At 48.1% G+C, this 20,738-nt stretch overlaps 1 protein-coding gene across 6 annotated transcripts in view; it reads right to left on the bottom strand.

Moving 5' to 3' along the window:
• FCHO1 (FCH and mu domain containing endocytic adaptor 1) overlaps positions 1-18,958 on the bottom strand; it is a 61,072-nt gene extending 42,114 nt beyond the window's left edge. Inside the window, exons 1-4 of one of the 6 annotated variants that reach the window (XM_061601755.1) lie at positions 17,135-17,807; positions 11,924-11,995; positions 6,339-6,412; positions 1,381-1,472 (exon numbers count right to left, since the gene is read on the bottom strand). In XM_061601755.1, the coding sequence (XP_061457739.1) occupies positions 1,381-1,472; positions 6,339-6,365 (119 nt within the window). In that variant the 5' untranslated portion in view covers positions 6,366-6,412; positions 11,924-11,995; positions 17,135-17,807. Of the gene's footprint in view, positions 1-1,380; positions 1,473-6,338; positions 6,413-6,931; positions 6,948-7,235; positions 7,356-11,923; positions 11,998-17,134; positions 17,808-18,827 lie in introns of those variants that run through there. The other 5 variants (XM_061601756.1, XM_061601752.1, XM_061601757.1 and 2 more) reach the window with 5 other exon arrangements.
• Between the last annotated feature and the right edge of the window lie 1,780 nt (positions 18,959-20,738).

The raw sequence follows: 20,738 nt of genomic DNA on the forward strand, positions 1-20,738 counted from the left end.
CCTGCTTCCTCAAGCCAAGAAGGGGGAGTGAGGAGGCTCTGCTAACCAAGGTGCTGCTCCAAATTCAGATGCTACAACGTATCACCCTTAATGACTTCAGAGTTACCACTGCAACCATGAGGGATAGAAGCTCGATACTGTTAAAGGGAGAGAGATTCTCCAGATGCTGGATTCTGCACCCTGTATAAAAAAAAAAATCCAGCCTTTGTGCCGCGTAGTTTGCTGAAATGCAACCATACAAATGCAATCAATTAGGAATTAGTTGTGGAGGCAGTTCCTGGTATCAAAACTGATACCACTCTACCCTCCAGTGGTCACGAGAGGAGATGCAAGCCATTGCCAAGGCTTTTGGAAGCAGGAAACTCAAATTGTGTCCAATTTGGAACCAGAGCAGAACAAACCAATCCATTAACATTGCCCTCCATGCCTTGCGCTGCTGCCATCTCCACAATGCACCGGACAGGATCCATCCAGATTTGTACCTGGCTCGACAACACCTAGGCTACATCGCTGCAACGCATCAAGCCTGAAGCGTTTGCGAAAAGTGCAACCACACCGGATCGCACCACCGCCAGGTTGTCAACTGGAACTCATCACCACAAGGAGTGCATTTCTCCAAGTACCTAAAAAAAAACCCCTTAGCTTCTGGTTCGACGTGCTGTACTTTAGAATATTTTTAACTGTGTTGTAGAATAATTTTAACTGCGTTTTAGGATGTTTTTAGTTGTCACTGTGTTTGGGAACGTTTTGAACCATTTTTAGTAGGTTTGCTGCCTCGGGCTCCTTCAGAAAGGGGGGGATATAAATTCAATAAACAGTAATAAGTAAATAAATAGCTGGACAGCCATCTGTCGGGAATGCTTTGATTTGGATTCCTGCATTGAGCCAGGGGTTGGACTTGATGGCCTTAGAGGCCCCTTCCAACTCTACTATTCTATGATTCTATGAAATAAAAGTAATGTGAAAAATCTGAAAAATGTAGGCTTGGGGAACCCAGACAATTTGTTTTAAAGCAACATCCAGCATTTGCTTGCTTTGCGATATTCCTCCTGTTTAAAAGAAATTACATGTGTATTAACAACCACCTTGCGTGGCTTTTGCAATGTTGATCTTGCTTTTGTTGAATCAAACCAAGCAAGCTTTCAGCCCGCTGCGGAGAAGAGGTCTTGCAAAGAGATCTCTGTCAGGCTGGCATCTCAGCTCTTGCAGAGTTTACCCCGACTGCCAATGTTTCAGGGAAGATCAACAAGTCAACACTTTGCGAGCACCGGAGGATAAAATTGGCAGGGGGGAAATCCATGCTTCAAACGCTGTTGGTGAGCTGTGTAGCACACAGGAGAGGAGGAAGAAGGAGCCCACACGCCCACACCCAGTCCTTACCTCTCCCGCACGAAGTCTGCCAGCTCCTTGGCTGAGATTTGCCCATGTTTCATGTTGTGATAAAGGACGTCAAAACCATGGTTCTTCTCGCCCTGCAGATGAGAAGGAAGAACGCAACATGAAATGCAGCCCAGAATAAACATATAAAACAGCTTCCCACAGAGTCAGCACAGAGAGCCTTTCAAGTAGTGGCTCCCTGTTTGTGGAACAGCCTCTCCAGTGAGGTGCATCTACTGCCACAATTATTGACTTGCAGGAGGAATTTTAAAACATTCCTGGTTTTCCCAGGCACTTGACAGCTGAAGGAAGCTGTGCCTGCCAAACCCAGGGATCGCTAAGCGGAAGAACGTTTTAAATGATGACTCCATAAAGGAAGCCACAGACCTAAACTTACAAGATCTGAACAGGGTGGTTTATAACAGATGCTATTGGAGGTCACTGATTCATAGGGTCGTCATAAGTCGAAATCGACTTGAAGGCACATAACAATCAACAGCTATGGACCAAAAAGTACAGCAGAGGGCCTTTATGCTTCTTGGTGACTCCCCACTGAGGCCTCTGGCTGTCCCCTGTTGGAAACAGGAAATTCTACTCTTACATCCTTAGAGCTGCGGTTCATTCCAGATGGGCTCTGTAGCCCAAGATGCTCAGGGTTTGGAAAAAGCGCTCCCCGCGTCCTGAGAGACTGTCAGCCAACTCAAAATCCCGGGTTCAAATGAAGCGGTGCCCATTCCCCACCGTAAGCAACCCCCCCCCTATTTTGCTCCCTACAGATCAGAAGTTGTCTTATCGGGTCCCACGCCACCCGCTGCCAGGCACTGAGTAAACAAGCACGCGTCACTGCCATGCCACCCGGGGGGGGGGAGGAGAGAGAGAGCGACTGGCAGTCGCTACCCTCTGTGCCATTCACAGGCACCAGTTGGACACAGCTGGGCTACTCCAAAACAGGGCACAGGTGGTGGAGAGAGAGAAAAGGCGAGGGCAGCACCCAGCCGCTGAGTCCAGGAGGAAAAAAAAAACAGACAAGAGGCTTGGACGGCTTTCAAAGAGGAGACAAACACATGGAGAAGGCAGCCAGCAGCTACTAGCCACAGCAGCTACGCTTGGCCTTCGGAGTCAGAGGCAGGATGCTTCTGAACACCCGTTGCTGGAAACGGCAGGAGGAGAGCTTGCTCTCGCACTCAGGTCCCGCTTGCGGGCTTCTGTTCGGCCACTGCGAGAACAAACGGCGGGCCTAGCCAGTCCCATTTGGTCTGATCTAGCAGGTTTTTCTCACGTTCTGACGACAGGAAAGTCTTCCCCAGCCTGACCTGAAGACATCCGGGACGGGACCTTTTGCAATCTCTGCCAATGAGCTATTACCCTACTCCTAAAAACAACGTAAGGTTCTAGCCCTCATGGCTCTGAATAAATGGTTGATTTAAACCTTACACAGAGCCAGACCATTGGCCCATCTAGCCTCTCCAAGGTTTCCAGAAGGAGCCTCTCCCAGCCTGCTCTGGAGATGCTGCCAGGGACTGAACCTGAGCCCTTCTGCACGCAAAACAGGTGTTCTGCCACCCAGACTATGCCCCCTTCTCCTAAAAATACAGCAAGATTCCCAAACCTCAGGGCATTTGTACACACATTCAGCCCCCCAGAACACATGGTAGGTTAACTACAGTCAGCACAGTATACTGCAGCTTTCTACATACACTCTGATTTAAAACCAGCCCTTTATCCAGAAACAAGAGAATGGGGATCGCTTCCTTTTTAAGGCTCAGTGGCAGAGCACTCACTTTGCATGCAGAAGGTCCCAGATGCAGTCCCCAATGGCATCTCCAGGTAGGGCTGGGAGAGATTGCCTGCCTGAAGCCGTGGAGAGCAGCTGCCAGTCAGTGTAGACAACACTGATCTAGATGGACCAAGGACGTGACTTGAAAATTGGGACTAAAACCTGGAGCGGATTCCACTGCTCCGCTGGCATGGAGCCGCCATCCGCCACTGGCCCCCTAAACTCACTGAGTAGAGCACCTGCTTTGCACGCAGACGTTCCCAGGTTCAATCCCCGGCACCTCCAGGCAGAGCTAGAAAAAACACACCCCTGCTGGAAAGAGCCCTAGACAGCTGCTGCCGGTCAGTGCAGATGATAATACTGAGCTGAGAGTCCAGCTGACTCGCCTTTTTTCAGTCGAAATGGGAAGGATTCTGCATGGCTCTCCCTCTCTCTCTCTGAACAAAAAACTCTTTCTTTTTAAATAAAAAAAGCACACTACCCATTTTGTCACTTAGACATCAGTGCCAAGCCTTTCCGGTTGCCCGTGGAGATGAGTCGCCTAGCAACCTCGCCCCTTGCCTCCTTCCACGTAAGTGAGTTAACTCGGAGGAGATGGCAGCAAAGACTCCTCTGCGGTGTAGGCGGAAAGGAGTCATGATTGATGGTGGGGGGAGAGAGGGAGCAACCGCACACACACACACAGCCCCCCGCATCCCACCCCCGTGCACGGATCTTGTTGTAAACACAGCCAGCTGCATTGCAATGTGAGGCTCGAGGCTGGCTGGACAACCCAGGGAGAGGGGAGGAGATTCCAGCTGAAAGGCCGTCACAGTTGCATCATCGCCTTGTACCCTCCAACCAAACTGAGGAATCTAGGAAGCGGCCTTATTCCGAGTCAGACTGTTGGTCCATTTAGCTCAGTATTGCCTACACTGACTGACAACAGCTCTCCAGGGTTCCAGGCCGCGGGATCCTTCCCAGCCCAACCTGGGGGTGTCAGGTGTTGAACCCGGGACCGTTTGCAGTGCAAACAAGTGCTCTCCCCACTGAGCTATAGTCTTTTCACTAAAAACAAAGCAAGGTTCCATTCCTCATGTTTCTGAACGAGCGGAATCCAACAATTGGGTGATGTGTAGCCTTTTTTAAATAGCAAACCTACCTAGAGATGCCAGCAACCGAATGTGGGCTCTCTTATCATGCGAAACGTGCACTCTCCCGTTGAACTATGGCCTTTCCTATTAAATAAAGTAAGATACCGGTCCTCGTGGCTCTGAATAAAGGACTGATTTAAATAGGGACACAAGAAGCTGACTTATACTGAGTCAGACCCTTGGTTCTATCTAGTTCAGTGTTGCCTGCACTGACTGACAGCTCAGAACTGTCGACATTGATTGGCAATGGCTCTCTAGGATTTCACGCTGGGGGTCTCTGCCAGCCTTATCTGGAGACGCTGCCATTGAGGGGGGAACTGAACTTGGGACCTTTTTGCATGCTCTACCACTGAGCTATGGCCCTTCCTCACACGATAACGATAGTTATTTATTTTATTTATTTATTACATTTATACCCCGCCTTACTTTTCATCATAGAAACCCAGGAAGTCTCCCATCCAAGCACCGACCAGACCAGACTCTGTTAGTTATAAACTCCCCACCCCGATAAAAAGCCCCTGGTGGTATTAAGGGCCAGAGCTCTCAGGGGGATGACTCCAGAATCCCTAACCACTAGCCATGCTGGCTGCCATGGGGAATCTTTTATTGTTAACTATTTCATTTGAACCATCTATATATCGCTTAACATCATCATTTCCAAGCAGTGAATAATGAAATTACAAAAAAAATACAGATTCAAGGAGAAAATCTGTTCAAATAAACCATAAAAATCAGGAAAGGCTTACTTAAAATGCCTGCTGGGTTTTATTTTGAATGAATGAAATATGTTTGTTGAGCCATCGACCATTGCAAACAATCAGAAAAGCACGATAACACCAAGATCACCATGAATTAAGTAATGATCTTTGAGCATTTTTACCCATATAACGATCGCAATACTTTTTTTTTTTAAGTGGCAGTCCAGCAACATCTGCTTCCCCATACTCGCTCAGCTTGGTGACCTCCAGATGTTGCTGGACTCCAGCGCCCACCTTCCCTGATCACTGCACCATGCTGGTAGCTGGAAGCAGCTTGTGTGTCCAACAGCATCCAGAAAGCCACCACCTTATAGACCACACAGGTGAGTCCTGGTCACTTGTCCGTGCAACAGTGACAACAGAGTCCATATCTATTAAGGACTTCCCATAATGGTTTTTGGACTGACACGTAAGAATTATTGGGAGTCAAAGAACATTTGAGCGCAAAGAGGGAGCAGGAAAATGTGGACAAAACTTGAAGGCAATTGGGAACAGGGAAGGAACTGAAAACTAGTCTGGATTCTAAACATCAAGACCCAAAAAACCCCCCAACACAAGCATTTACGTTCAGGATCTGTGAAAGGACCATGAGGACTAGCACCATTGATTTTAGTGAAGTCCAGATTGGCAGAACTGAGCACGAACAGCCACAAAGCGGTCTTATTCAGCTCTTCAAACAGTGTGCAAGAAACAACGCCTATTGTGTGCCCACAAACACACACTCACATCCTTCTGCTCTGGGCTGATCTAACCAGGAGGAATCGCCACTTCCACATCTCCAACGTTGCCAGCAACCCCGCACTCACAAGCCTGCCTCAATCTCTCTCGGCACAGAAACCTGCGGGGTGGCTTCCCAGATCCATCTGTTTGCAAGCAAATGTCTCCGAAGTCAATTGTTCATTTTCTTTCTGTGTCATAATTTACCCGGGTTGCATTTTTCATCTTGCGTTTTGCGTCAGCGCTCACTTTGGTTTCTATTCCGAACAAGGAACTTTAATAAGCGTGTGTCTTGGGGACAGGGGCGAGAATCCGGCCATTCGTCACTGTTTTGATGCCCGGGTTGCAAAAAAATAATAATTTCCAAATGCACATTATTACTACTATTATTAAGTATTATATTCTGCCCTGCCTCTCCAAGGGAGCCCATGGCCTCACGGGCTCTCACATCTTAACTGTGGACAGAAACCTCAGCTGGAAGAAAGGAACTGGAAAATGAATCAGGGGGCAAAGAGAGAGAGTGATTAAGGAAAGGAAAATAATAAGTTCTCCATATACATCAGGAGAGTTTCTTACCCAGAAATGGTCAGCAAAATAAGACATGTCTCCAGCGCGGGAGGGGAACCTCCCTCGTCTCAGCTCCTAGAAACCTTGAACGTGAAAAGAGTTAAGAAGACGACTGATAAATTGGATCTGCTCAACCAGGAAAAAATCCTTCAAAATTACATCTCTCATCCTCAGCAATGACATTAGGGCAGCCTTCGCCACCCTGACACCCTCCGGCCGTTTTGGACTACAACTCCCTTCAGCTCCAGCCAGCGCTGAGGGTGTCAGGGTGGCGAAGGGCTCCCTTAGGGAAACAGAGGGGCCAGCACAAGGAAGGCTCATCTGGGAGTCCACAACTGCAGCAACATCAGCCTTGTTTTTTCTGCACTCCTATCAGCTCCATCCCGCTTTGAACATCTGCTACAAGCACCCAGTCCACATAGAGGCCTGTCCACCACAACGTCCTCCCTGACTCACCTCCCACCTGCCTCAAGGGATTCCCTTTTCCCGCCTTCCTCCTTGGGATAGGGACAGAACATCCCCCACCAGCAAACCACCCTGGACCCCTTCCTCTCAGGCAGGGTGGGGGAAATCTACGTGGCCCTCCAGGTGTGGTTGAATACCAGACTCCAAGCAGCCCAAATATGGCCAACAGCCGGGAATTATGGTGGTGATGGGACCTGGGAGTCCCTGTAGATTCCCCAGCTCTGCTCTAAGGCCGGTCTCCGATTTTCTGCAGCAGGGGTTCCCAAACTGTGGCCCATGGACCAACAGTGGCCCGCAAGCTTCTCTCAGGTGGTCTGTGGTGTATCTGTGGATTTGAGGACAGGAGACGGCACGTCCATCGCCCTGAACTTTCGTAACTGACTGCTAACTGCATTTTTATTGCTTCTTTTGAGTTCCTCTATTGAATTTTAATTGTATTACCATTTGAATTCAATGGAGTTGCTACGGCAGGCAGAAAAATCCCGAAAGGAGTCCTCCAAAGATCCTCAAGCAATTTCCAAGCGGTCCTTGGAGGAAAATGAACATTTGGAAACCCCTGATCTGCAATGGGAAAACAGGAAATAGACTGCCTTCAAGTCAATTCCGACTTATGGCAACCCTCTGAATAGGCTTTTCATGGTAAGCGGTATTCAGAGGAGTTTCCCATTGCCCCCCTCTGAGGCTGAGAGGCAGTGACTGGCCCAAGGTCACCCAGTGAGCTTCATGGCTATGTGGGGATTCGAACCCTGGTCTCCCAACACTCTAACCATTACACCACACTGGCTCTCGATCTGCAATATAGGAAGTTGCAAATAATGTTTCTGGGCTTTGTCTTTTTTTATTTTTATCTATTGATAAATTCTGTGTAATTCAGAGGAGGGCCTGCTGACTTGCAGAATTAGGAAGGTCTAGGAACACAGCCTAGGAATCTCTTTTCCCTTATTCCACCCCAGCAATAGCCCCTAAACGCACGCAGAGGCTTCTAGCAATCACAACAGTACTTTAGAACATCAGAAAAGCCCACTCAGCTGCAGGATCAGGCCCAAAAGGGCCCATCTAGTCCAGCATCACGTTCTCACAGTGGCCAGATGACTCTTCTGGGAAGCCCACAAGAGGGACCTGAGCGCAACGGCAACTCTCCCTTCCTGAGATTCCCAGCAACTCGCGTTCAGAGTCCCATTGCCTCCTTGCATGGAGGGAGAACTTAGTCATTGTGAATGGTAGCCACTGATAGCCACCGCCTCCATAAATTTGTCTAAGTCGGGGGTTCACAAACTCCCCCCCCCCACAGATCACTTGAAAATCACTGTAAATCTTGCCAGACGATTTAATGCTTTTTCAGCCTGTTGTAGGAATTGTAATGTGCTGGACTAGGTGCCGCGTGACTTAATTCCCACTTTAGTGCATCTTTGACCTCTGGCATGGCATTTCGTCGCATTACGGTTTGCATTCCACAGAATTCCAATTCTAAACACAATACAGGAACCTGTCAAGGGTTATCAATACCTTTGCACAGTCATTAACCAAAACGGAGACAACAGTCAAGAAATCAGAAGAAGGCCAGGACTGGGGAGGGCAGCTGTGAGAGAACTAGAAAAGGTCCTCAAATGCAAAGATGCATCACTGAACACCAAAGTCAGGATCATTCCAGTATTCCCGATCTCTAAGTACGGATGTGAAAGTTGGACAGTGAAAAAGGCGGATAAGAGAAAGATCAACTCATTTGAAATATGGTGGTGGAGAGCTTTGTGCATACCATGGACTGTGAAAAAGACAAATGATTGGGTGTTAGAACAAACCAGAACTACCATTAGAAGCTAAAATGATGAAACTGAGGTTATCCAACTTTGGACACATAATGAGAAGACATGATTCACTAGAAAAGACAATAATGCTGGGAAAAACAGAAGAGAGTAGAAAAAGAGGAAAGCCAAACAAGAGATGGATTGATTCCATAAAGGAAGCCTCAGACCTGAACTTACAAGATCTGAACAGGGCGGTTTACGACAGACGCTCTTGGAGGCCGCTGACTCATAGGGTCACCAAAAGTCGTAATCGACTTGAAGGCACATAACAACAACTACAATCAATGTGAATCAATCAAACCTCTCTGTCTGGCCCCTGGAGCGCTCCTCAGGCCACGCCCCCTCCCTCCACAAACCGCCCTGCTCTGCATCCTCGTTGAGTGCATCTCGCCTGCCTGGAAATTCGTCCTTGAGCTCTGAGAAGACGTCTCGCTTGTCTGGATAGAGGAGCATGTGTGCAAGCATGTGTAGAAGCTCACCTGCTGTGCAAAGGGAAAACCTCTATTTGTTGCTCTGCCCACTTTGGACGCTGGTCCCACTCACCCTTGCCACGCGCCCCCCCCCAAGGGAATGCGTCCCTCAGGCCCCCAACCTCTGCCTTAACCAGGGCTGTGGAGTCGGAGTCGTGGAGTCAGAAGCAATTTTAGAAATGTACCGACTCTGACTCTGGCTTCAAAATAAAATTAATAGTTTATTATTAATATTATTTGATTAATATTAGTAAATTAATATACATTTGCCATTTATGAGGGAGTCGGAGAGTTGAAAAATAGAGGAGTCGGAGTCGAAGGTTTGACGTACCGACTCCACAGCCCTGGCCTTAACGCTACCCCAAATACAACGTTCCTCAAGTTCACTTGTCTGTCAACTGTCGGGCAAAAAAGCCTAGGGGTCCAAACCCGCCCGCCCCCCTCAGAGCTCGCCTCCAACATACTCATATGCATTTATATTATTGTTATTAGTTCTTCACTGATGGCTGCTATGTGGTTTACAAGTGTAGAGGCCAAGGATACATCTACAGCCAGGCACCAGGAAACTACACAGTAACACCATTTGATTGGAACATTAAAAGAAGCAACCGCAATCAAAATGCGCCACTAAATGTAAAAGAGCACAACCGCTAAAACAGTTCATACACTAGCTGAAACCATTTAAAAGGGGGTTCAGGTCAGGAAAATGCTCCTCTCAACAGAATGCCGGTATCGATGGGGGCCTCTCATATTTAATTTCCCATCTTTCCTTGGCAGAGCTCAAGGCGGCTCACGTGACCTTCCCCATCTCCATTTTATCGACACAACAACCCTGAGAGGGAAGTTCGGCTAAGAGTTGGCGACTGGCCCAAAATCAACCAGTGAGATTCATAGCTGAGTGGGAGGATTTGAACCCAGGCCTCTGTGGTCTTCCTAGTCTGACACTCTAACCACTACACCACACTGGCTGTCACTTCTCAATCCACATTTTATTTAAAGCATTCAAACCCCACCCTTGCACAGCAGAACTGAGGGTAGGGTACATCAGCCATTTTAAACACACCGACCCTTTATCCTCACAACAACCCTGCAGAGGAGGCTAATAGAAGAGATCGTGACTGGCCCAAGGTTACCCAATGAACCAAGAGGTATTTGAACGCATGCCCACACCCAAATCCTAGTATCATACTTTAACCAACTGCACCAAACTGGTGGACTCTTCTCAGCATGAAAAGCACACAAGTCTTTGCCTGTGGGGTGCTCTGAGAGTGAGATGGAGGACAGCTTCCCTCATGCCTAATCTGCACGTGCAGGAGGCTGAGATGGCAAAGCCCCGCATTGGCATAGAGGACTGTAAGCCTGAAGGTGAGGGAATGCCATTTCCATGTAGAGAAAGAAAGGAAGAAAGGAAAACTCTCCTTGCAAGCAAAAACCTAGCCCATCTGGGAGACAAGTTATAAGCCACGCTTGCTCCTTGTTGTGCTAGCTTACCACATGCAAGGAGCCTATTCTGCTAACATGCCCCTCACTATCACCTGCACTCTGAAGCGGTACACTCCGCTCAACCATCAGGCCTAGATCCAGCCAGGCTGTGCAGCCAGTAGTGTGGTGGCAAATACAGGGTCCCTTCTCGATAGTCACAGCCATCACCACCTCTTTTTTGCTGCTGGGTTGAGAATGAGATCCTTGTTAATGCTTTCTCCAACAACAACAGACATCCCTACGAGTCAATCAGCGTGAAAGGGGAGTGTTAGCTGCTGAAAAGAGTCTTCTCAGTGGCTGACTCACTCTGATTGGCTCCAATCAGCAGGAGAGAAGCATGCTAGAGGACTCTTCTCAGTGGCTAACACACACCTTTTCACGCTGAGTGGCTTGCAGGATCCTGGAGACTTAGGGACCCTGCTCCCAAAAAAGCAAGGGGCCTTAGATCCCCAGAGACCCTGGACGACTACATTACTGTGTGCAGCGCAGCTGGTGAAAGCGGGGTATGCGCGAGGGGGAACAGGCACAGACACCACATCCAAAGAGAGGAGACAAATTCAAGGTGCAAAATGCAGAACCGTCCTGAGCGCAAGAAGCATTTGGAAAACAAACTCGAGGCAGGCAGAGGGGGGGGGGAAATGGCCTGACAGTGCAGCACCCCTCAAATCCACACATTTAGGATGACTTATTCAAGGCACTTAAGAAGCATAAATGTGCCAGAGAGAAACAGAGAAAGGAACCGGGTTCAGTTGTGTGCCACATAAATTAGGCTTCAACAGGGCTTTTGGGGGGTGGGGTGGAAGGAGGGCAACAACAGGTTTAGAAACTCACAAATCAGCACCCGGGGCCTTTTCTTGCCGCGCCAAAAACCCCGGACTCTAGGGAACCCAGGCGTCCTGACTTTGGAAAAAAGACAACATCCCACTCCTTCCTAGGTCTGAGCGCCCACCTCCTGAACAGAGACATCCTGCTCACTTCTGTGCAAAGGCAGGTTTTGCCCTCAGCCACCACCGGATGAAGACAAAACAAAAAAAGAGGCAGGAAATGGAAGGGTGGAAAAAGAGGGTGTTGAGCCGATTCTTTTACATTCCTTTAGAAAGCTGAGGCTTAAAGGGGAGAAGGAAAGCAGTGGGCATTGCCTGAAAGTCGCCCAAGTCATCTACCCAGGATATGATTCGCTAGCTGGAGCTGACAAAGTAGCCCCCAACCCTCTCCCGGGGCAGAGGGGCTGCAAAAGAGAACCCTGGCATCCTGCCTCCCCGCAGCTTGCTCTAACCACTAACTTCCCTCCCCATTCCTGCCAGACCTCCCTGAGGAGAGGTCTCCTGCGAAGCGCGTGTGGGCATGTGTAGAAATCACCTTTGCCACTCACCCAAAGACGAAGGACGGTCTGTTGACGTCGCAGGCTCATTCTCTCAGTTCCTGAATCGCAGTGGAAAGCACCCTGGCCGGGGGTGGGAGATGGCAGAGAGAAAATGAAAAACGCAAGTGAGCAAAGGTCACGTAGAACAAGGCTGGGAGACACAGAGGGGCAGGTGATTCGAACCCATACCCTACCATTAAATCATTCTGTTCTCATTTTAGTCATCAAAGCTACTTCAAAAGCAGATAACAGGAGCCAGGATGTGAACGCAAAGAACACGTCGGCATTCAGAATCTCTAAGGGTAAAAAAACCTCGTGGGGAACTACTACTTTTGGCCATGCTCGACAGCCGCTGTGGCAAACGCAGCCACTTTTCCCTTCTTTGTTAAATTGCTAATCGCGTTTCTGCAAGCAGGACAAAAATTGCACCACCCGACAAGGAGAGGGAAAGGGGGAGCTGTCGAGGGCAATCAGAGATAAAGGCATGAAACGTACATCCTGCAGTTGGGGAGTTTGGCAAGGATGTACTTTTGAAAAACAATAATTTATTCAGAACTATAGGGTCAGGAATCTAAAGCCTCTGGGAAGTTCCAGTTTCAAGCATCGGCCACAGATTACGAGACCCCCACCGTCTCTCTCACTCTGTCACAAGACCCAACCTCACAGGGCTGTTGTCACCGTGGACACCATGAAGGCCACAAAGCAGCTCTGCAAATTAAAAAAAGGTGCTGCAGTTAGCCAGGAGATCAAGCTACTAGTTCTGAGGGAGGAGAAACAAGGATCTAGGTGTGTGTGTCGATCAGCAATAGATGTTCAGGGCTCATAAACAGGGACCAGGATACCTGAAAGACCGTCTCACCCCTTATATCCTCAGTTGATCACTGTGCTCTGCAGGTGAGGGCCTCCTGCAGATACCATCTTATGAGGAGGACCACTCCCCACACAACACAGGAAGCAGACCTTTAATGTGGTGGCCCTGACCCTTTGGAATTCCCCCCTCCCCATTAAATATTAGACAGGCACCATCTGTGTTATCTTTTTGGTGCCTACTAAAGACCTTCCTCTTTCAACAAGCCTTTTAAAAGTAGAGACAGTCTGCGTCTGTGTCGGAGTTGCTTTTTAAGATGTTTTGAAAGCTTTTTTTAAAAAGGTTTTTTGAAAGCTTTTTAAAAAACTTTTTAAAGCTGTTTTGTTTTAATATATTTTAAAGTCTGTTTTTAGGATGTTTTACAGTGTTGTTAGTGCTTTCGTTTGCCGCCCTGGGCTCCTGCTGAGAGGAAGGGTGGGATATAAATCAACCAACCAACCAATCAATCAATCAATCAACTAACTAACCCAGAGGGACAAATATACATAATTCTGAGTTAGTGCCCTTCGATTTGCTGATCGTCTGGTCCCCACCTTTCATTCATTCTTCCATCCTGGCCTTTTAACACTGAGCCAAGTTCACAGGGAGCCACTTCTTCCTCTCCACCCCCCCCGCCCCCAGAATAAGTTCTTTCAGAGGACCACCTCGACTCCTGGAATTCTTTGCATTCTTTCCCATTTGCCAGCACAGGGAGCAATTTTGAGGCTAGACAAAGCAGTTTTATTGGGGTCCTGTCTCAGAGTGAGCAAACAGACACAGCCAGAGCCAGTAAATCTTGGCAGGATTTCAGGCCTACCTGAAGATGCCGCTTTGGACTGAACCTAATACCTTCTGCATGCAAAGCGGGTGCTCAGCCCGTGGGCTACAGTCCTTCTCTGCTTATTTCTTTATTTTCATTTATTTATCATTTGATTTACATCCCGCCTTTCCTCCCAGCAGGAGCCCAGGGCAGCAGCCAGTCTCTCCCTTTTCGGCCTGGTGCTCTCCGAAGCGGACGACTGCGTGCCTCGAGGCTTCCTCTGTACAATAAATCCTTGCACACAGAAAACTAGAATGTCAAGGAGAAGGGTTGTCTCCACCCCACCCCCCAAGAGGCTGGATTTTTCCTTGCAAGGATTGTGCATGGGCCCCCCTGCAGATTTGCTGAAGACACATCCCCTGCAGTTTCAAACAAGATTTGGGTGATCTCCTAAGTCATTCTTAGATGCTCAGAGGAGACCGACAGAAATCAATTGGTCAATTCCAAGTTTGGCTTAACCTCCGTTTGCGCTGTACATTTAAAGCTGTTTCATACCACTTGAAAGAGTCATGGCTTCTTCCCCCAAAGAATCCTGGGAAATGCAGTTTGTGGAGGGAGTTCTTAGGGGACCCCCATTCGCCTCACAGAGCTACTATTCCCAGAGTTCCCCAGGGAGAGGGATTGATTGTTATTCAAAGCAGACCTGCCACAGACCAACTGGACCACAGTTTGGGAAATCCTACACTGAAGAATCCATTCACCAGAATAGTACCTAATTTATTTATTTATTTATTTATTTATTTATTTATTAAACTTGTATACCGCCCCATAGCCGAAGCTCTCTGGGCGGTTTACAGTAACTAAAAACAAATACAATTTAAAATTCATCTTTTAAAAAACAATTTAAAACACAATTTAAAAATTTAAAACAATATAAAATTATTATTATTATTTGTCGATACAGAACTGATTTGCTTTGCAGACTGATCTTCCACTCTGCAATGTCAGTCAAAATTTAACTGAATACAAAATGCCTTTGTAAGAAACACGACATCACGCAGCGTGGAATGGCTGCCACGTAACATCCAGAAACTGATTTTCAATTTCGTTTATGAAAACTTATATACTGCTTGTTTGTAATAAAACCTTTAAGTGGTTTACAAAACATGTTATTTATATTTATGTATGAAAGTATTTATATACCCACTTCTTGCAAAACATCAGGGCAACACACAACATCAAAACATTTAAAAGCAATACAGAGCAAGCAATATGACTGGCTGCTCATGCGATTATTTCAAACAACTACATAGGCCTGTTGGCATAAAAACAGTCTAACCACAACAGCAGCATAAAAACTAACAATAAGGGACAGGTATTTAAAAACATTCAAAAGATAATTAAAATCAACAGTAAGCTAAAAAAGACGTTTGTTTTAATCTCAGCTTCTACACATGTGGAGCAGGCGCCGAAAGGAATACAGCAAAGGCGCCTGCCTGATGTCAAGAGGCAGGGAGTTCCAAAGTGCAGCTGTTGCCACGCTAAAGGAAACATTTCTTACAAGTGCAGAAAAAGTATAACGTGGCACCTATAACAGGTGTTCTGCCGCATATATATACTGGGAGCTGGTATAGCACAGTGGGGAGGAGAGCCTGGCTGGGAGTCCAGAATCTGCGAGTTCATCGTGTCTCCTGGGTGTCAAGGGCCAGCTAAAGATCACCCCCACAGGGAGTGGCTCAGGGGTGACGTGCCCTGCCACCTGTGCAGCCGTGGGCCAGCTGCATAGTCCCAGGGAGCCCAGTTGCCCCCCAGCTGGCAGTTGCAGACAAGAAGGGGCTGGCTGGTGCAGCTGTGGCAAGCTGAGCAGGCCCTAGCCAGCTGGGGAGGACTAGCCTCAGAGGGAGGCAATGGTCAACCCCCTCTGAATACCGCTTACCATGAACACCCTAGTCATAGGGTCGACATAAGTCTGGATTGACTTAAAGGCAGCCCATTTCCATTTTCATATATATATTTTAAAGACAATTCACTCAAGGCCCAGTTGTGGCCTTATGACAGACGCAGGCCCTTGGCTCCCCACGTTCAACTCGGGCTGCATTTCCCTGCATCAGAAAACAGTCTTGTGAACAGGTCGGCACAAAGACCGGAGAGCAATCTCAGGGGATGCTCAGGTCAAAACAAATGCATGCCAATTTCAGATCCAAACAGACGCAAGAGGTTGACATTCAAGCAGACCGAGACCAAGAAATTTTAAAGCGTGGAGCGACGACTCAGCCGGGCTGACACGGCACCTATTTTCACCATGTGCCCTTTACATAAATTGCACTATATATATTTACTCAGGCCGGTGTTTCTGCAGAATCAAGGCTGGACCTTTGACTCCAATGCAGGTCTGCGGCCTAACGAAACAATCCACCTGGATGCAGGACGCCAAAACTCCAGGCCTGGATCCGCTCTTCCCCCCCCCACAACCAACCTGCCCCCCCACCACACACACCTGTCTAAAAAAAGATTTCAGAAAATGTCATACAGGTGGCAAAAAAAAAAGACTCTTGCTGAAAATCAGCCCTTGGTGAGGTTTGTGCAAACGTTACCTGCCCAGCCAAGCAGGAATCGGCGGGGGGGGGGGACCTGCAACCATTTTAAGCCCCCCTCTTTTCCGGTCTCAGCAACTGATGCTCAGCTCCATGTGCAGGATTGCCCGCGCCTCCCCACCGCCCTTTTCTTTCTCTGGATTGCTCATTTTTAACCCTCCAGGAGGGCAGACTCAGCAATTCTGCGCATCTCGCGCAACAGAGAAAGCCAGGAGGGGCTGGCACGGATCCAGACCCCCCCCCCCACTGGGCCATATTTCAGGCCTGCTAGAAAAGCAGGCCCTGCAAATTATATCCTCATCCCCTACCCCAACTTCAAACACACACAGATACGCAATTGCTACAACATTGTTTTTGCAGCATTGTGTCAGGTGATTCTTTAAGGAAGCCACCAGCGATGCATTCTCAGAAGCACCTGCCAAAGCATTCATGTCCAGAAAGGTTCTTCTCCCTCCCCCTCTAATTATTCTTTCTTAGGAAACCCCAAAATATATTATTCTTATTTATTGTATCATCGACATAATCTGCACCGCCCGACACCGACGCAATGGAAGAGCCTCGGGCAAGTTCATTCAGTGCCCCTTGAGGCGCAAACATGGAAAAATAGCGCAAGGAAATGAAATATATAGGTTTTCTTCCAAAGCGGGGAGGGCTTTCTTTTAGGGGTGAGGGAGATGGGGAATAAGCAGAGCCAAGAGATCACGATTCCAGAGGAGGCTCCCGCGTCCGTCCCCCCCCAGAAAAAACCCCGCAGAGCCGCCTCTGTAGTGCATTAATACAGCTGATTAGGTTTTTTTCTCTCCCCCCCATTAGAAATTGCAGTGATCCGAGTTCAAAAGGGGCGTTTCCTCCCCCCCCCCCAGACAATCCTGTACAAATGGCAAGGATCTAAGGATTTGCAATTATTGCATTTGCCATTTTTTTTTTTTGCATTTGGGGACCTCAAAGCGGCAGGAGCCGCGCCCCCCCCCCGTGAGTGCAAAAGGTGGGTGATAGGAAGGAGGGGCCAGCGCACTCACCTCTTTGCGCTCCTCTGCATTCTGCACCTGCCTCTTTCCTGGTATCCTTTTGCAAAAAAAATAAAGGGTGAGCCCCCCCCTCTCCAAAGGAGCAGCAGGAAAGGGGCGGGGCTCCTGCAGGGCCTGGGTTCCTAAACTGAAAGGAGGCTCGCTCCTGATTGGCTGCCCCGCCCGCCAGCGAACGTTGCTTCTGGGCTGTTCTGCTGCTTCTGTTTCTCTCCCCCCGCCCGCTACAGGAAGCTCATTTGCATGTTTAAAGCGGCGGCAGCTACGTTTTCCTCCACATACTTTTAAAATGTGGTGGTTGCTTTTTGCAGGTTGGGGGAGAGATGGTGGAAAGAGAACTCAATGTTGCATGTTAAATTGCTGGGAAATTAGTGTGAAAGGGTGGGTAATCAACCAATTTATTATAATAATTATTATTAAATAATGATGATGATGATGATATGGCCTCCACAGTCACTTACGGACCCACTGTTAAAGACCTTATCTTGGAAGACAATCTTACTCGGCCACGAGTGATCGCCAGTGATGATTATTAATAATTATTATACAGCAAAATGCATCATGTCACCTCCCCAGTGATCCCACTGGGCTCCCACAAAACCAGGGAACCAACGACGTGTCCCAGGCTATGGTCTGAAGGCACATGAGGCAAGCTCCCAGCTGAAGCTAAGCAGGGTCAGGTCTGGTTAGTGCCTGGATGGTCAGACCGCCTGGGAGCCATATGTAGGCCGCCTTGAGTTTCTATCATGAAAAGACGGGGTTCAAATGTAATCGATAGCATTAACCTCAACCCTCCTGCACACCACCACCAAAAAAAAAGGCAGACACAAACAGTCTGCCTCTGGTAGTCGAGCTGCAATGGCAACAGGTGGAGACATCCGTCATTTAATGTCATCCCCTAGATTTATTACACTGCCTTTACAGTAACACAAATTAAATTTTATGTTCATGCAGTCACTCAAGGAAATCCCTTCATGCCCTATTTGTGGCAGTTGTTAGAATTGCAGCTGTCCCCTGCTAGAACCTGGGCGCTTGGGACCCACCAGGCTCTCATCCACCAAGGGCCCTTCATAAAAAGTGAGCAAGTAAGATGCCTACTGGAAAAGGTTGGCAGGCTGTCCAAGCCTTCCACTCCACCGCAAGGCATTGCTTTAAGTAACAGTTGTGTGTCCAAATGGACACTCAGCGCACACAAACGGACACATACAATTTAATCAAATGAGCCAAGAATACAAAATTCAGATCGGAAGCCACTGAAACACTGACTAGAGGTAGGAACTTTAGTGAAATTGACTAGGAACAGCAGAACCGAGGAGCACCTTACACAAAAATTCTTAGGGTTATTACAAACCACCTGGCTTTCTGAAAAACTTCCTCGCAACATCTCTCACCCTGTACACTGAGATGTCCGGTTCCAATTTAACCAACAAAGAAAATCTTTCATTCAGAACCATGAGGACTGGAACCTTATAGCCTCAAAGAAATTTTATAACTGCAGGCTCTGGAAGGGAGGAAAAGGGGGAACAGGTGTCCTTTATTCCATCGCTTTCCTTTCACCTGAAACATCCCCGTATAAAATAGTGCAGAAAGGTGGGCTGTTTTTTTAATCTCACAATACACATATACCTGAACGCTTCCTGAGAGCCACGTCATAAATCCCTTCCTCCCCTCCTCTTGAGATACCTACCCAGGGGGACATTTTTTTGTTCGCAACCTCAGCACTCTTGCCTCGCTCACTCCTGCAATGGGAGAGACCCACACGGCGAGCCACAGACTTGTGGGTTGCCCACATCAAATCACATCCATGGCAAAACAGCACAGACAGTTTGGACTTTATGCCAGGCCCCTCCCTCCAACTGCACACGCACACCAGCTGTGTTGCAACAGGGAAGCCATCTGGAGTTGGAGCCAGTTGCTGTTTGTCAGGACAATGTGTCCTCTCCAGAGCACCGTCCCTAATAGAAAAAGTGTGTCCGTGGGGATGTCTCGATCCAGACAGAATGGTGCATCTCAGCAAGCCCTAAATCAGGGCTGCACATGCTTGCAAATGGAAAAAAAAGGAAGGAAACAAGAGGAACAGTGCAGGTGCAATTTAAAAACACACGCACATAAAACAAAGAACTCGTTTTGTGGAACAGTAAGTGCTGGTTCATCACTTCTACTATGAAACTGAAAATGGTTGGACTGGGACAATGAAGGCCTGTGACTAGTAGTGCAGTGGCAAATTCAGAAGCCCCTTCACGATAGTCATAGCTCTGCCACATCACAGCTAAACCTACAATTACACAACCTTCTACGATTATAATCTGGGCAGGTATGAATACTGCTTTCTGCTTCTCTATCCTCGTTAATGGATATCTCTAGGAGATAATCAGCGTGAAAGGGGAGTGTTAGCTACTGAGAAGAGTCTTCTCAGTGGCTGACTCACCTCCTTTGACTGGCTCCAATCAGCAAGAAAGCATGTTAGGAGGCTGTTTTCACTGGCCAACACACTCCCCTTTCATGCTGATTGGATCACAGGATGCTTGAGACATAGGGACCCTGCTGGGACCTGGCTCCCAAAAAAGTAAAGGGTCTAGGACCCTCCCAAGACCCTGGACGACTACACACCTGCCTGTGACGGCGATTTGGTGATGTTTTCTTCAGTCCCTCATTAGATCATCAAGATAAACACAATGCAATTAATTGTGATGGCCTGAATGCTAAGTCAATTAATCAGAACAGGCTGGGGCTGATGGGAGCTCTAGTCCAAAATATCTGGAGGGCACCAGGTTGGCAAACGCAGAGTCAGATTATTTTATGAAAAGCATCTTGGCTGGCTGAGAACGCGCCCGATTAATCAGGGGGCAGATTTTTTTTTTCATACATAGGAAGCTGCCATATATACCAAATCAGACCATTGGTCCATCTAGCCTGGTGATGTCTACACTGACTGGCAGCAGCTCTCCAAGATTTCAGATGGGGGCGCAGGCCATTTCCAACCCTACCTGGAGATGTCTTTGGGGATTGAACTGGGGATCTTCCACATGGAAAGCAAAGGCTCTGCTACTGAGCCTTACTAATAATAGTAACAACTAACAATCACCACCACCACCACCTGCTAGGTTAAAGGCGAGATCCTTCTGCAAGCAAGCAGGTTTGGAATCACCCCCTCCACCAAAGCATCGCTTACAATCCCGATTCCAAGGTGTCTACGCGGGAGGAAGCCCACAACGAGTTGCAGAGGCCTTTCTTCTTGTCCTTGTAAGCAAGCCAGCAGCCCGGACCCTTTGTAGAAGAAGGGGGCAAAGGATGTCCCGACAGGTGTAGATGGCGAGGTCCAGACACTCCCAAATCAGCGTATTTTCCCAGGTGGTTGCCATGTCAACACTCAGGCTCCTTGTGCAACCAATAGCAACAGAGCCCACAAATTTAAAAAAAAAAATTAAAAAGGAGGGAAGAGAGAAGATCGTCATAGCCACTGGTGAGAAGCAGGGTTGGGGGTGCAATACAATCCCTCCTCCTTGGGTACAGCCATTGAAGCCAAGAGCTGTGAGGAATGCCGACACAGCGACAGGGTGCTGCTTTACATCAAGTCCATCCTTGGTTGACGTAGCTC

Source organism: Rhineura floridana, chromosome 18 (genome assembly GCF_030035675.1).
Source record: "Rhineura floridana isolate rRhiFlo1 chromosome 18, rRhiFlo1.hap2, whole genome shotgun sequence".
NCBI classification, from domain to species: Eukaryota; Metazoa; Chordata; class Lepidosauria; order Squamata; family Rhineuridae; genus Rhineura; species Rhineura floridana.